We start from the raw sequence: 17,476 nt of genomic DNA on the forward strand, positions 1-17,476 counted from the left end.
CCTAAAAACCTGATTAACATAATTCCTGTTCCCCAAACTAATTCTCCCATTGTGACAACAGCTATAAATAGAAACTAATACTCTTGCACTGTTGACAACTTGGAGAGCAGGATTTCAATGAAAGCAGCAATTCTTTTCTCTGGGATCCATGAGACAGCAGCTGTTAAAGTCATAAGGTAATTTAAGTAGAAAAACAGTTAAGTCATCAGAATCTGAAACATGTAACTTGTCTTATGATGAACAAGACCTTGAAACTGGGCAAAAATGATGCTTTCAGATTATCAAGCTTATCAGTGTTGGTCCTGAAGCAGTGACGGGAAAAGTTTAGAGAGCTCAATCCTGTGATTACTTCAGGATCTATGCAGGAAAGGGAGAAGGAACAGTGGACTAATGAGGGCCATAAACATCAAACCTATGTTCCCAGAGCTACCCTGCAAAGGATTCAGGGCAGGCAGAATGGGGAGAGAAGGGAGGCATGTGTCCTACTTTGAAAGAATCATTGAATACCTGTTAGAGCAAGCTACTCACTTATGAGCAATATACGAGCTGGCCACCTGACCACATTTTTTAGGCAGGACATAGGGACTCTAAGATGCACTAATGGGTAGGGTAGCAACTTTCTTCTGCAGTTTTCTTGAGCTTGTAGCTATCTTGATATTTTCTACTGGCACTGCATGGGTACTCATGGACATGTGGCTTCCTATTAGCTTCACATTGTGGCCAGAAACTCAGACTCAGCTGCTTAGAAGCTGCATCTGAATCAGCACATTTCCCAAACTGGCACTTTTGAGAGCAGTGCAGCCTTGTCAGCTGTATGCTTTTTGGTCTATTAGGGATTACAGCACTATACTTCCATGCCTAGCAGACTAACCACAGTGGTCTGCCGCCTGTGTTCTGCTGGTGGAACCTAACCTGTGAATCAGGACCTAGACCTTGTCACGCCTCTGCCGAGCAAAAGCAGATCATGGAACTTTGCTGGTTGGTAGTGAAATCAGGGACATGAGGTCTAGGTATTTTAGTGTAGCTTGTTTTATTTGCACTATATGTACACACACACACCAGTACCTACACAGAGGTGGTCACAAAACAGGCAAACCTCCTTTTGGGAGCTCATCCAAAATGACAGTGGCATGACCCGATAGCAACTCCAACTAGACAATTCTTGGGGCACAGAGACTAAGCCAATGTGCGAACTCTTGCACGGCTTACAACAGCTCCCCCAAAATTAAAGTTCATCACAAGATGAAAAGTCCAGCAAAGACTAAACTATTCTAAGAAAAGGAACACTTGAAACAGGGCTCGCTGGAGACTCCTACCATGACTATATAGTGACACAAATTGAAAACATACAGCTATAAAATAAAAGTTCACCAGAGCTCCTTTGAAGAAAGCTTGACACCAATTTGTTCTAATTTACCTGCAAGAAAAAACATTTCCCTGCTTGTCAGCGAAGTGCACACCCCTGAATACTGAAAAATGTGAGCATAAATCACTTGCCTTACATATAAATCTGCATGGTATTTCTTTCCATTTAAAACTCCCAGCAAAGTTGGATTCTCGTTATTTCTAAAATTGAGCGTAGAATCATACACTGCTGAAACTACAAGAAAAAGAGCTATTTTACTGTTTGTAATATAAATTTTCTAAGTTTTAGGGTCTTCCACTTATATTTAAGTGATATTTAAGATGCATTTGGAAAGATATTTTATGAGCAATTTCAATTGGCCATAGTCACACTCTCTCAGATAGTGGTTATATTTAAACATAACACTCCAGCAGCAGCGAAAGAGTTAAAGTTGTAAGCAAAGTCAAAATTACACGGACAGTTCAAATACATATTAGTAGAAGCAGAACAGCTAAGCAATTTTTCCACCCAAGACCAATACAAATGAAATTTAGTTTTAAAATGGCTCACATATTATGAGTAAGGGAGAAAGAAAGAAGAAAGAAGAAACTAGAGGTGAGTAATACAAGAATGAGTGCATACCCAAGCAAATTGAATGGTAAATTTCAAACTGAAAATGCAAAAATGTATTTTCTTTCAAGTGAATACTTAACTTAGTGAAGTCACTGCTACAAGATAGTGAGGTCAAAAGCGTAAAAGAGTTTAAAAATGAATCTGTCAGTTAAGTGACCAACATTCATAGTTCATCTAGAAAGCATAAAAGTTTTTGGGATATAAATACACTTGCTTTATGTTACAAAAGGGTGACCAACTATTTGAGGTTAGGAACAAACTTTCCCCACAAAATATTACTGCCTGCATTATGAGGATCTTTAAGCCTCTTCTAAAGCATTATCTACAAGCTGTTGTCAGAAACAGTCTGCCAATTAAGACTAACTATGGGCTAATCTCATCTGGCAATTCCTATATAGGCACATGATTAAAATGAGAATAACTGGGATATACATTTCACAGGACTAAACTGCTGCCAAACTCTCAACCACTAGAGAATAAACTTTCTGTAATTCAGCAGATGGTCTGAATATTTCCCAGTAATAACAACATTTTTTAAAAGTATCTTCTTAACTCATTAAAATGGAATGCAGTGGTACAGAGAGCGAGCGCATGTGCACACAGGAATGATTTATAGAGAGTGCTTTTTTACATTTTATTTTTAAAGAGTGATAGACGTCATAAGCCCAGGGCTAAATACAGTAGAAACTCAGATTTACAGACAGTTACAAAAAAATTGACAATGTAAGAAAACGGTTTCTCTGCTTGTGTCATTTAACATGGTTAAAAACAGCATTTTTTTCTGCATAGTGAAGTTTTAAAGCTGAATTAAATTGGTAATCAGCTTTAGAAAGAAGCATGAGGTTTCATTTAGAGTTACGAACCACCGCTATTTCTGAGATTTTACGTGAGTTATCTTTTAGCATTATTTCTCCGCCAGGGCATAGAATTGGCCAACAGCAGTTGGTTCTTCAGATCTGATCTACTTCCATTTGAAAAGAGGGTAGGTCCAAAAGGACAAGGGAACCATGTGTGTATATCAGGCTAGTGTGGGATAGATTTACATCCTACTGTGTCACAAATTAAGTGCCCATGTGGACAAGCCCTACATCTATTAATATTCTCACCTCTTCTGAAAAACATGCTAAGAAAGGACTTTGCACGGTATAGAATTTTTCCTGGAATTGTGGGGTCAGGTATCCTGTATGAACTGATATTATGGCAAAAAGCCTGCTTAGCAAGTCCAAACAACATAGCCTAGTTCTCCTCCCATTTATCCCTGTCCCTAAATAAATCCAGAGTGATTCCACACCACTCAGGAGGAGTAAAACTGGTTGAGAGAAAAGAACTGGGCTTATTGTATCTAAGAAGTCTGGTTTAATTTTTTACAATTTAGCACAGTAGTACTGCAGGGCACAGTTCTGCAACAACCAGCTACCATATACAGACAATTTAGATCCCATTCTGAAATCCAACCCAGCCCTAGTTTTAAATGTTCATTTTCAGAAGGTGTTTTCACCTGATAATTATTGGGGGGAAACCCCAAACATAAAACCTTCTCTGAAATACATTCCTAGCTGGGTGTACGCACAATAAAGATAGGAGATGGTGAAAAGATGGATCCTTTCTGTTTTAAAAGCATCTTGGGATAAAAACCACTTACTAAGCCCCACGTTACATCTTTAAGAATAAAAATAGTGGTAACAAAACTGTTTAATGCTACTTGTGCAATTAGGAGTTTGTTAATTACAGAGCAGCACAGAAACCATAAAACCAGAATTGACACAGCATTCATTCTGTTGTCTTAGCCTACACACAGAACAGCTAGAGGGTCGTCTCAGAGGAAAGAAAACAGATTCCTTTTCAGTCTGACTAACCTAGATGACGACTGTCTGTCCTGAGGGGAATACTTATTAAGGATATAAAATCATTTGTTGCATTCACAACACTGCCTTTCACAACACTGCCAAACAAGACATAATTAACATTGTACTTTGAATTAATGTTGTGCTATCAGGAGGTGAAGATGGGGTCCCTCACTTTGACACTAACTGAGGTTCTCTGAGATGCAAGTGCCTCTGAGTGCTCTACTTTAGGCGATCACGCGCCCTTCACCTCTAATTGGAGAATTTTGTCCCCGTCTCCTGCCAGTACCTGCAGTTAACAATGCTATGTGCCACCCCCAGCCCAGTTCCTGGTCTACCACAGAGGAATAGATTAGAATTCCAGAGTAGAGGGGTAGAGGAGCACAGTCAGGGACTCATCTCAAAGAATGTCAGTGACTGTGCAAGGCTGTGAGAACCTAAACGCTCTTCTTTAAGTGGCATCCCGGTGAGTGCCCCACTTTAGGTGACGGTAGAGCAGTGCCCCTCAGAGGAACGGGAGGGACTTCACAGAATTAGGTCCGAATGGACAGTCAGACCCACACATCCCAGCTAAGACCTGATTCATGAGCGAATACTGAATGAACATGCGAGAAGTTCAAGTAGCTGCACATCAGGAAGGTAACGGATATGGCTACACATCTCGTGGTGTAGGTCCGAACCTGCGAGGGGGGTTGCAGGTCATGTTGCTGGTAAAAGAGCCGAAAGCAGTCTGAACACAGAACCTCAGAAGCACTTACTGCAGAATTTCTACTGGGCTGAGGTTTCTGAGGCAGTTCAAAAACACTACAGGTCCTGTGACCCATGCCAGAGGGTAAGGAAGGGCAAGCAGAAGGGTATGGCTGTCCTGATCTCTATTCCCCTCATGGAGGAACCCTTTAAGAGTGTGGTCATGAACATCAGGGGAGTCCCTTAGGAAAGTTATCCAGATGGAGAAATATTATATTCTGGCAGTAGTAGTTTATGCTATTCACTATCCAGACATAGTTGCTCTGTCCTGTGTAAAAGCAAACAAAATGACCATGATATGTAGCCAGGCAGGGGTTCCTCTTATGGTTTTGACTGATCAGGGCTATGGAGAGAAGTGTGGGTTTCAGAGCTTTTGGTCACCTTTCTGCCACCCCAGATTAACAAGCTGTTTGAGAGATTCAATGGAACTATTAAACGGTGAAAATGTTTGTAGGCCAACACCAGGGACTCAGTTAAATGTCAGCTTTAGCTGCTGTCTGCCTATCAGGACGTTCCCCAGGAATCCACAGGACTGTCCCCTTTTGAACTGCTCTCTGTATGGGAGGAGAGTACAGGGCTCTAATGAGGGAGGAAGAGAAAGCATGGCCTTTCCCGACATGGAGTCCATGATGAAGTATGTGTTGGCCTTTCAGGAAACACTCAGAGTGCATGCATTTCACCCAGGAAAATCTCACTAATGCTCAGGACTGACAAAGTCTGATATGATCTCACTGCACAAGTTTGGGCACATGGTACAGATGAGCAAATTACGGCTCTCATTTCAATGCATAGGCATAAACTCCAACCTGCCTCGGAACGGCTGTTTAAAAAAATCAAACACCTTATGAAGGTAAACCATGTGGCTGAACTATTTACCTTGTCACATCAAGTGTCTATGTAAACATGACAAAGCTCTATTACTTTGTCAGAGAGGTGGTGTGAGCTCATTTTGCATGTGAGCAAGAAACTGCTTTCCTGGGGGAAATACTGTGCGATAGCAGAAAAAGAACATCTGGCAACGTTCTCACAAATTGCAAGACCTATCATTTTTGATGCTGTGAATACAGATCATTCACCTGGATGCATCAAATAAAAAGACTAACATCTAGCTGCTAAAAATGGAGCCCAGCAGCCCAAGGGGATGATATGGAAATGTGCCATGTTAGAGAAAATGCAAAATGTGGCCACTAATGCTCTGTTCAGGAAACAAGTCAGTGGGTCCCTGTGGTGTACTGGGCAGCCACCCTTGCTAACATCCACTGGTTTAAGGGGAAGATGGAATAGAGGTGAGACTGGGAAGTACAAGTGTTTCAAACAGCTATATTTAAAGGTGCCTGACAAACATGGATTTTGGGGACAATAAGCAGGTTTTCTGCCCAGCCTTTTGAAGCTATGCCTTTAGGACAGGGACACTGACTAGTGATTACCTGTACCTGAGTTCGGAATTCTGCCTCTGAATTCTGCTGTACTGTCCTAATCTGTTAGAAACAGATTAATGGGGATTCCAGTTCAGGTTGTTGGTTTTTTTGTTGTTGTTGTTTTTAAACACACACACACTCACTCACTCATTTGGAAAAGAGAACATGGCAGGATGTCAGCAGAAGACCAAAATGATCATTTAGAATTTGCTCGGTGTGACTGTCCTTACCTACATTTCTCAAACACTGCACGGTGATAGCAAATCCCTTCGTCCGGGGTAGCAGATGATACTTGAGCTTAGGCAGGCCTTTTGTTTCAGCCACCTGCATGCTGATTTGGTGCTTCTGTTCCGTGAATCTTGTGCCTTCACAGTGTATCAAGAACTGAAAGCAAGGCAAGGCTGTAGTCAGAAAACCAGCTCTCACACAGATCACAAAACAAAAATGTTCACTATTTGGTTTTTTTTAAAACCAATGGTGGGCAGGAAAGGGTCGGTGGGCTAGATCCAGCCTGCCAAGCCATTTAATCTGGCTCCCGGCTGCCCTGCTGCTCCTCTGCCCCCAAGCCAATTGAGATCTGGGGATGGGCGAGCGTCCTCCCGCCCATCAAAATGGCTCTGGGGTAGTAGAATATTGCCTGTCACCCCATGCTGTTGCCTCTGATATAGGGGTGACAGCAGCCTGTCCAGGGAGGCAGAGGTGTCTGAGCTTCTGGACCTGGCGTGAGCTGGAACTGACCTGGGCTACCTGCCTGCCTACCTCCCAATAATACTTCAAATGCAGAGCCACAGCCAGGACTGAGACACTGCCAGGACTGAGACAGGTTGCTGGCCAGCCTGCTAAAAATGTACTCATGGGGGAGGACATGCATAGTCTATAGCATTAACCTGTAAGCTTTTTGCTTATTCGTTAATTGACTACACTATTACATTCCTAGTTCAGAGGTGTATGGGGTTTGCTGAACTGATCGAATCCCAAGATAAATAATTTCCATCTACACATTATCCCTATTTGTTGCTTTAGCATTCCTGATGTTCTGTCTTTGATAGAAAGTTAGTGAAAGAAAGGTACTGCCTCTGAAATTCAACTTCTAATTTGTTCTGTAACTTTTCTGTGAAGTTAATGAAACAAACCAAATTCACAGTACTGACCCTATGAAGGCCTGTTGCGCTTACATTCTGTGCCTCAAAAAACAGTGCCCTCAACTCCATGACCCTGTCACCACTCACCCAAAAATTTTCAGGATAATCCCGGAGATTGAGCAAGCTCTGCATGACAGTTTTCCGATCCTCCTCCCATTTCCGCTTGCAGAAGACTATCTCTAGGAAATACCACATCCAACCAATGATAGGCACATAAGAAAGCTCCTTTTTCGCAAGTACTTTGGAACTCTGCAAGAAAGAGTGTAAAGAAAAGCATTTACATAGATTTATTTATTTTTTACACAAGAAACAGTTCATTGAATTTTATGGGTACATGAGACAAAGGTCCAGATGCCAATATACTATTCAGTGAGAGTCAGTGTCTTACTTCATAGTTTGTACCATTGGTTTGAACAATCAAAAAGTTCTCCTCAACATCACATAGGGGGCACAATGTAGCCTCAACTCTATGTGTAAAAGGAATTTACCGACTATTTTTAAAACCAACATAAGCTAACTTATTTTGGAAGGGGATGAACTCATGCAAGGGGACAGGCTGCCAGCCACAGAGAATTAAATTCTTAATTTATCCAAAGGATCACTACAGCATGGGCAGTGGCAGCACAAGTTTCCTAATGCTAGTGAGGGGCAACCTAGGCTAACAAGTGAGCCACACAAGTGTCCCTCCTTCATATCAGTGGTCTGCAAGGCTGTCGTAACCAAGATGCTCTCCCAGGATAGGGCAATTTTAATATCTGTGCTTGCATATCTAAAATTGCAGGGTGTGCCAACTGACCCTTGGCAGTGCTTTGATTGGATGCAAAGGGAACTCATGGCTTTCATTGTCAATGTGGCGTGCAGTCAGCCTGCACCTCACTTTATATGCCCTTGCTTCAAGTGTGTCACTTATGTAACACCAACAGGAAGAAACTACATGGACGACAAGCAGAATCTGGCAACCCTATGCATGGGAAATGGTAAACCTATTTCCAGAACCCCATTAAGCCACATGCAGCCCCGGGACTGTAGGTCTGCCAATATCCTGCCATCCTGAGCTAACAGGATTAAATAGCAAGTGAAAAAGTGATTTTGCATATCTTTTTACTGAATCTGAACCATCTATTTAATTTTTAGCTGTCTGCAACTTACAGAATTCGTAGGGGAAAAAGTATTAGCTCCATTTTATAGATGGGGTACAAGAGAGCTGCAAGTCCAAAGTCACACAGGTGGTCTATCTTGTAGTCAGTCATAATATCCTCAGTCCAGGACTATCTGCAAGACTATCTTCCCTCTCGCAAAACAACCTTTCCAAGATGTGTTTTATTGTTCCCTTCCTCCTCCCTAACCAGTTCAACTGTAAATTGTCTTTCAGATTGTTTTGTTATCCAATGGTCAGAATGAAGAATAAAGCTGCAAACGATGTGTGAAATGTTACTTCAGTGCTTAACTGAAAAAGGCTGCACAGTATAGGGTATAAGCAGCAATAACGATCCACTGTGCATTTGTTCTATCATTGTAAAGCGCCATTGCCTGGACATCAGATTTGACTTGCGACAATGGGTGAACATGGACAAAGAATATTAGATACACATTTCCTTTTGCCATAATGATGAAGTGAGTCAATGTAGTTCTTGTCTTCTCACATCTTTTCTGCTCTCCTCTTAGAAAATTTCTGTAAATAATTAAGCTACCTACAAAACTCGTGAGAATATGAATAAAGCTAAGTTATGTACTAGGGATGTAAGCGACTAGTTGACTGATAGTTGTCTAGTTGCTTCCTCCCCCCCTCCCCCCACCCGCTGCCTCAATCAGAGGCAGCGGGGAGGGGCAGGAGAAAAAGGGGGGTAAGAGCAAGCTTAAAAACCATTCCCCCCCCTCCCCCGGGTCATCTCCATGCAGGACAGGAGAGGCAGGGGCATAGCGGGAACCTGGTGTGAGCTGGGAATCAGCTAATTTCCAGCTCACACCCAAATCCCAGGATGCTGCTCCTCTAATTTTTAAATGTACTAAGAGCTGTCTGACTCTCAATACATTTAAAAAGCAGAGGCACAGTTGGGGGGGGAGGGGAGGAGACCCAGCATGAGCCAAGAATCCGCTATCATCGAGTCCACCCCGCTGTGCGCTAGCCTTTTAAATGTATTAAGAGGTGGCTAGCTATTAATACATTTGAAAGGCAGAGCTGCAATGGAGTTAGCTCCGAGGCCTGGACCTAACCCCGCTGCGGCTCCTCTGCTTATCAACTAATCAATGTAAATTCCATTGATTAATCCATTAATTGATTCAACTAAATTTAAACATCCCTATGTACAACAGCCACACAGAAGGCAAGGTCAGCAAATGTGAGGAAGTCAGCTTCCAAAAACTGGAAACAGGGAAAACCAACCATTCCTATCACCCAGGCTGTAGGACACATGCAGTCACCTCCCGTTTCAATATTATTCATGGTAATGGGCTTAAAGCAGAACCTTGAACTCTCTGCCCCCACAGTTTGGGGGTGGAGGAAGCTAGCATCATAGTCTAAACTTAATGGCCAAGGCCAACTCTATTGATCAGTGATCTGATGAACACCTGATTTTGAATCAGTATGTGCATAAATCTGGCCATTTTTGTTGCATTCATATTTGTGCAAATCTGATCCCAAAAACCAATCCAGACATTTGATACTTAAAATAGCCCCTACCACAATGTAGCAGCTATGCTGAGCAAGGCCCCTTCCTGCCCCCAGCATTGGTCCTTCCCATATAACTGGAGCTCTTTCATCTTTCCATAGCTTCAGGCTATCTCTCTACATTCATTCCCACCCCTGCCACCAATACCCATCTCCTACAACCTAAGTCTATCCCTCTTCTCTCCATGCAGTCTTGTTTTCCAGAATTAATATTCTGTATTGTTGAATATTGGTATGGGCTATTGGGATGGTCAGGAACCAGATACAACAGTAAATCATTGTTTCATTATTAACCATCCTCCCCCAAAGAAAAAATATGTTGTAAAAATCTGACAGATCAAACATATGCAACTTGTAAGGGAATGCTCTAAGTTCAGTTTTCTAGTAGAGCACTTTAAATATGATCATTTCTTAGGAAAAATAAGGGGTTTACTGCTAATCTTCAGAACAAACATATATGCTTAGCTTCACTTTCCTCCTTTCCCCACTCTTGCCTGATGCCTTCTCGGGTTACAGCTTCACTATTTCCAGTGAACACCCTGTGGCAGAGCCAGGCAAAGGACATACCTCAGCAAACAAGTGTAACTTGCTATACACTGTGTGGGCTCAAATGCACCAAGTACAGTAAACCGAAGGAAAAAAAAAAAAGTCAGACAACTATTTTTCTTTGGCTTTCGTTATGGTATACTTAGGGATTATTGCTAATACCAACTATTTTTAGATGGCAGTGTGATTTTTAAGTTGCTTGTGTCCCTTTAACATAACATCACAGTTCTTACAAAAAAGTTTAAAAGGACACACACGGTTAAGCTCATACGTCAGCTATAAAATCTGAACTCTGTCTCTTTAGCAACACTTTCCCCTTTTGTTTCCAATCCAGTGCTGGGAAAGACCGCAAGGCTTACTCTGTTGTTTTGGAGCATTCTGGGCATCCTCAGATGGTAGTTGCTATAGGAAGTGCAAAGAACCCTAGTATTAAATGGGAAAGAAACCTCATCGATACATAAAGTATAGTTTAAGGAAGTGGAATCAAGATGTCGCTACTCTTCCTATGTATTGTTAGAAGCAGTCGCAAGCCATGCAGTGTTTTACACTGTTACAGAACTCTACATCCACATTTACATCATGACTGCTGGGCACTGTCAAGGTGTCTGCATGAATACAGGAAACTTCAGTTTTGTAAAGAGAGCAAGCGAGGAAGGAACTGGTCACTTTTAGAGACTTAATACAGTATTGCTTTTCCCTTTCTTCTGTTAAAATAACTAGTCTTTTAGTTCCATCTCTCTGCTACATTTCGTACACAAAATCTGCTGGTGTACATAAAGAAAAAGGAACCATCCCTCAAAATACACACCCACCTCACTGCAAGGCTTCCCTCCTTCAAAAGCTAGAAGGGGGCTTTGCCCTGTGTCAAACAATCAAGAAATGCAGGATGTTTCACAGCAGCAATGGAAGAGAGCCCTCCTTGCAAGTAGTTTGACCAATATTTAAATCTAGGAACCATTAACTCAGATAATCTCAGCTCTCACAACCATAACACAGGAAAAGGTGTGGTATTCCAACTACAGGCAGTCCCCGGGTTACGTACAAGATAGGGACTGTAGGTTTGCTCTTAAGTTGAATTTGTATGTAAGTCGGAACTGGTACATATTGTAGGGGAAACTCCAGCCAAACATTTCTCCAGAGCTCAGTTTTATTCTCCCACACCTCACTTCCCTCAGTCCTTTATTCTCAAGCTGAGGTGTCTGCTGAGAAAAGCCGCTCCGCGTCTCCCTGGTCTGCTCGGGGGGGCGCTAGCTTCACCTCTCCCTGGTCTGCTGGGGGGGAAGCAGCTAGTGCGGGGTTGCCTCACCCCATTTGTAAGTAGGGATCTGATGTAAGTCGGATCCATGTAACCCGGGGACTGCCTGTAGTTACATAGCCTTACAAAACAAAGCCAAACGCCTTCAATTGCATCTGAAAGAGGGGAAGAAAAAAAAAAGCCAGGCCTGAATTAGATTTCCAAATGTTACCCAAAACTAGGGAAAAATGGTATTGTGTTAGAGTACACCTGTCAATGTGTACTGTTCTGTAAAGCAGAAATTAAAGGAAACAGAAAGAAGGACCTGAAACAAGGCCACTGCAACATAGCTTCAACAATCATTGGGGCCAGTAAGGGTGACCAGACATCAAGTGTGAAAAATTGGGACAGGGTGGAAGATAAGGCCCCAAGTATCAGGATGGTTCCTATAAAATTGGGACATCTGGTCACCACCATAGGCTCAATACAGTAGTAACTTGGTGAAATTCTGCATGTTATGCAAAAGGTCAAAGTACATGACCTAATTATTCCTAATCTATAAGTCTACAAATGTTATGCCTCCAAGACACACAGTGAAGGTTAAGCCATTTCTGTCACCAATTGTTTAATTATGCTTTCTTAGCACATGCTAAAGCTGACAGTTCCATGGGTTGGTACATTCTCTAAATAGAAAATGACATGCTGATATGAGATTTTAAAAGGTATTTAAGTTATTGCCCATGCTAGCAATAAGGAATGTATGCTGAAGCAATATAGACATGTCAGTTTTGTTCAGTACGTTAATATTCAAGACTACACTGGCTTTGTTTCTTGTTTTCTTTTGCCAACGGCTTCCCTCAAAAGTTCTTTTCAGCACCGGAGTGGATAATTTCTCTCAGATGCTCATGAAAAGAAACTAAAGTATCTTATGCTATTTTGTGCCAAAAGTCTGTATTAAGTGTAGAAGGAAGTCTCTAATTACAAAGCACTAGCTACAGGAAGGAAGTTTTTCAATGAGTTACATTAACAAGATTGTTCTCTTGTGGGAGGAATAAATTAGACTTGCACTATACAAATTAGCCCATCCTTTCTGCCAGCATATAGAACTAGAATCTGCTTTGTGCATATATCATTTAAAAAGACACACACACACACACACACACACACACACACACACACACACACACACACAAAAGAATTAAGGAAAGCATGAATTTAAAAAGGAGAACACAGAATAAAACAATTGTTTTTTTTTAAACCAATTTACAAATCCTCTCCTGTAACTTTATTTCACCTTCCCTGTAGGTGAAATTCCATTAAACACCACTGGCTGACTGCACGTATCACCTTCCTGCAAAAAAGGAGAGATTTTAAGGCTCTAGAACTATAGTAACAATAGCATATGTAATAAGGATGCCTACTGGGATTAACAGTGGATGATAACAGAAAGGATATATTTCTTCATTACTCAATCTAGCTCTGCAAATAATAGTTTTGTTTAAGCACTTGGGTGTTGAGTTACAAAAACATATCTGATCGACTTGAATGAATGCCTGCAGAAAGCAAATTTTAATTCTACATCTATATAGCCACAGAAACGTAATTTGAGATTTGTACAAGTCTTGCATACTCATCCACTTAAAGAAAACCTCTTGATATTTTTCTGTCCAGTCCCAGCTAGCTAACCAACACAGCCTGAACAATGACCACCACAAACTGAAGACAACTTAAACTGCTTAGTGTCAATGTTTCTTAAGTAAAGATAAATTTAATGAAACTGTAAATTGCTAACAGCAAATACACGAAATGTAAATTTACTTGCTGTGAAATATTCTGATGATCTGGTTTCCTATATTTCAAAAATATAGCACTCTTAAATCCATTCCCCCAAGTCTAAAGCAGAGGCAAAGATACAAACATTCAGTAATAAAAGAAATAAACCAGGTCAAACATAAGAAAAAGACATTGATATATTGCAGTATAAATATTGGCTTTTACTAGGAGACAAGAGTGAAACAGAAAAACTGGTTAACCCCATGGCACAAATTTCCTTCGTTATACTAGTGCCATCCAATTCAGCAATGCTGCATCAGTGTAATCAAGAGGAGAGTTTGAGCTTTAGATATTAGTTCTATACAAAAATCAAATACAAATAATACTTTAAGGAAGATATGTTTAATGTTCTAAGGAATATAAATTTAGTAGTTCATTTAGATCTGCATTTTTCAGTGTCACGAGTTAGTAATAGGACAGAAAAGATCCATGCCTGGGTATACAGCACCTGGTGTATTTATGACAATGACAGTTTTCTTTTATGCTTTCTTATATCTATTACCTTTCTTGAGAACACAGAGTAAGGTAGGGGAAGGGATATGAATCAAGTCCCAAGCATGATAAGAGCTTCAAGAGCTACAAGCTGCACAATAAAATGGACAGCCTGAGGAGTTTTGGTAATAGTTCTCTATTTTTTCTGCCTCTGCACATGACAAGGGCATTTTTATTATTAGGTCACTTTACAGGCAACAGCGCCAATCCTGTACAATTATGATAAAGTGCTACAGAAGCTCAGGACAGGGGGTTTCACATTTTCTCACCTCAGTGAAATTCCCCATCTCCCATACTCTAGCACAAACTAAATGAGGTACCAGGTCAGACCAACTCTAGCCAACTCTAGTGTAGTGGCTCTGATAGTGGTCAGTAGCAAACGCTTAAGAGGAGGACACAAAATCAACATAATGGACTACTGGACCATGCTTGTGGAGAGACAGACACTATCTTCCTAACCCTTAGCAGTTAGGGTAGGTCTTCACTGAAGAGTTAATTCAGTTTCCAATTCAAATATTGCCCTTAACTGGCCTCCTGCCACAAACAAAACTCTCTGGATTTAGAAAGGTTTTCTGTCTGACTTTCTGGGACTGTAAAATTCTCTTTCAGTATTTAGCTTACTCATGCTGATAATCCACCCATTTTGCAATGAGAACGAAAGCTAAATCTCTCGAATGCCAATAGTCCTCCAGTGTCTGCCCACAATTCATTTGTGTGTTCAGGACAGTCAAGATCTCCTACAATTCACTGGGAAACAACTGCGGAGTTCACCTCAGTTTCCTGCAACACAAAGAACCATGGGAAGTGCCCCCAGAAATCGTAGTGAGACCCAGGGTATCACCAGTGAGGACACAGTAACTTCAGGATGGCTTTGCAGTGACTGGGCTCATACCCAGGTGAGGCTAAGATGGGTGCTCAGACCTAGGTACTGACAACCCAAGTTATGTAGTGAAGACATACTTAGAGTGGTTGTCTTCTGTTCTGAAATCATGAAGATTCACATCCCAGGAAGTAATAACTGTGGCTATTTTAAACATAATAAATGTTTAATTCCCCTAAATCATTGAGCTCAGTGAAATATGGTGGCAATGAGTTCCACAGATTAAGTTCTACATTAAAAATACATTTTATCAGTTTAATCTGGGGTGGGCAAAGAGACCTCAATGGGCCAGAGCCAGCCTGTTGCTCCCCCACCCCCAGGCCAATCCAGACCTGGGGACAGGGGAAGAGTGTGATGTCTCCTCTCCCCCACCAAGGGCATATGGCAGCTAGGGAGAGAGAATCCCTGGATGTTTTAAAACAGCTGGCAATTCTCTCTCAGTCCTGAGGAGTGGGGGGGGGGGGGGGGGAAGAGAGAAGAGAGGGGAGGGGAGGGGAGAGACTTCATGCACTTCTCTACTCCCAGGCCAATCAGGATCTGTGGGAAGGAGCTTGAACTGTCTCTTGACCCCACCCCCCCGTCCCATACAGAACTGTATGAAGTGGCCGCCTTTTAAAAATTATTGCCCACCTCTGGTTTAAACTATGTGATGTTCTAATTTCTTTGAATACTAGTGACCCTCTTCACACTATTCATTTTTGTGTGTACCTTCATCACATCATCTTTTATTCATCTTTCTTCTGGATAGTCCTAACCCTGTCAACCTCTCCTCCGATGGAAATCTTTCCAAGTTAGGAAAGATAGTTCTTTCCCCTTCATTTTGCTAACACTAATATCAAGTTGTATTGTACAAGTTAAAAGGTGAAAATTAATTGGTTTAAATGCTAATCAAAACTCACCCCTAAAACCCCAAATCTTTCACAAAAGTTCCAACCACAGAGAAAGTCGATTTCAAAGTTGTGATTAAGGATTACGATGGCATTCTCTTTCCCATACTTGTGGTAACTCTCTGGGTCAGTGTAGAGGGTGCAATCAGTGCCTGACCACCATTCCAGCAACATCACCATCTCTGGAACAAACAACAAACAAACGTGAATATATAAAACACATGTGCGCTCACAAATCACTTATGATGGAAGCAATGCTTACCTCTTATGGGGTATAGCAAAAGAAATGACTGTAGCTCATCTAGGCTGACCCTTCAAGCATCAGTCACAAACTCAAGACAGCTGGGCATAGAGTGGAGGTGCACCATTAGATGGAAGGTAAGTAGAATGACACTATAGTACACAAGTTCTTTCTTTTAAAAGCGTGTGGAAGGAAAGCAGGCATCTGCTTCCATTTTGTAGGGGCACCTTGCTTACACTCTACAAACACTGAAGGCTGGGGTCAATCAACTTTAAAAATCTAATCCTTCCAAGCCTAGCTAGTCGGTAAATGTAGATTTCCTTGTACATATTCAAAACAATTAAGACAATATTTCCAATCAATCATCATCAAAATTTATAGACTGGCAAAGAAAAATGCTGCTGGAGAAGATATGAAGTGGATTGAGGGATACTTTGTATATTTTGACATATGATTTGACAATTTGCATTTTAAATGGTTATAAAGTTAACCTTTTGAATCTCAAATGTCTGTCATTAAATAATTGTCTGAACCTGACATTGTTTCTTTCTTTTATTTTTATGATTTTGATTAATATGGATATTTATTTGTGGTTTTATTCTATTTTAAAATTATTACAACTGTGGGAAATTCAGAGGGGAGAGTCAAACAAAGCTGGCCAAGTCTACCTATAGCACAGAGGGCCTGATTTCAGCAGCGTTTTTGGGGGTGCTCAGAGCATTGCTATATTAGGCTCAAACACTAGGGCTTTTCATCTCATCTGCAATATGAAAAATAGAATTGCTTATTCAATTATTTTGTACTAGGGTGTTCATAAGGCACCATTCATCATGGTGACTTACGATAGCTACCTCCTGGCCCTCTGCTTCTTTAGATACATAGAAGGAATCTCATATCCCATCAATGCCAACAAAACCTTGTTCGGTAACAGGCGGTTTCTGTGCCCACATGATGAAGCCTGTTCTTGATGTTGCTGACTGAACAGAAGAGTGCTGGGCAGAGAGGCCAACAGGTGAGATTACAGCCACAGGGTTTACCTTTTGAGTTGGGCTGGCTCAAATGCCCACAGCAAAAAAAATGATGAGTGATAATTGTCACTTCAAGCACTTGCCCAGTTCTGCATGCGACAGCAGTTGTGTTGCTCCCATCTGCAGCGGAGCCAGAGCACACTGTGGACATGGTCTTCCCCACTGCTGACAGACAGGCAGCACACCGTCCAACAGTACTAATACAGCATGGGGAGGGGCTAGCCAGCCAACATTTTAGCAGCTGCATGTCAAATATTCTAGAGCACTGGAATGGCCCATCCCATGCAAGTACCCATTTCATAGAACCACTGCGAAACATTTTGCTGCCAGCTTCGTCTAAGATTGCACACACTGCTACTCTAACAGTAGCTTTCTCTGATGACGCCACTCCATGTATTTGGATCAAAATTAGGGACCCAAGCCACCTTTCACTGTAGTAAAATGGAAAGGCTCACTCTGAATTCAATGGGAGTTGGATCAGGCCCTAGACAGGCAAATCAATAGTGTGTGATGGTGCAGATGAAGGGAAATAATGGGG

The 17,476-nt window shown here is 41.6% G+C and overlaps 1 protein-coding gene across 5 annotated transcripts in view; it reads right to left on the minus strand.

The window, feature by feature from the left end:
- The window catches only part of AGPAT4 (1-acylglycerol-3-phosphate O-acyltransferase 4), an 89,770-nt gene that overhangs the window by 19,743 nt on the left and 52,551 nt on the right, over positions 1–17,476 (minus strand). For 2 of the 5 annotated variants that reach the window (XM_075924573.1, XM_075924572.1), the window contains exons 3-8: positions 15,682–15,851; positions 13,396–13,470; positions 12,872–12,928; positions 7,217–7,378; positions 6,218–6,371; positions 1,498–1,600 (exon numbers count right to left, since the gene is read on the minus strand). In XM_075924573.1, coding sequence (XP_075780688.1) covers positions 1,498–1,600; positions 6,218–6,371; positions 7,217–7,378; positions 12,872–12,928; positions 13,396–13,470; positions 15,682–15,851 — 721 coding nt within the window. The remainder of the gene's footprint in view (positions 1–1,497; positions 1,601–6,217; positions 6,372–7,216; positions 7,379–12,871; positions 12,929–13,395; positions 13,471–15,681; positions 15,852–17,476) is intronic. The other 3 variants (XM_075924576.1, XM_075924575.1, XM_075924574.1) reach the window with 2 other exon arrangements.

Source organism: Pelodiscus sinensis, chromosome 3 (genome assembly GCF_049634645.1).
Source record: "Pelodiscus sinensis isolate JC-2024 chromosome 3, ASM4963464v1, whole genome shotgun sequence".
In the NCBI taxonomy this organism is placed as follows: domain Eukaryota; kingdom Metazoa; phylum Chordata; order Testudines; family Trionychidae; genus Pelodiscus; species Pelodiscus sinensis.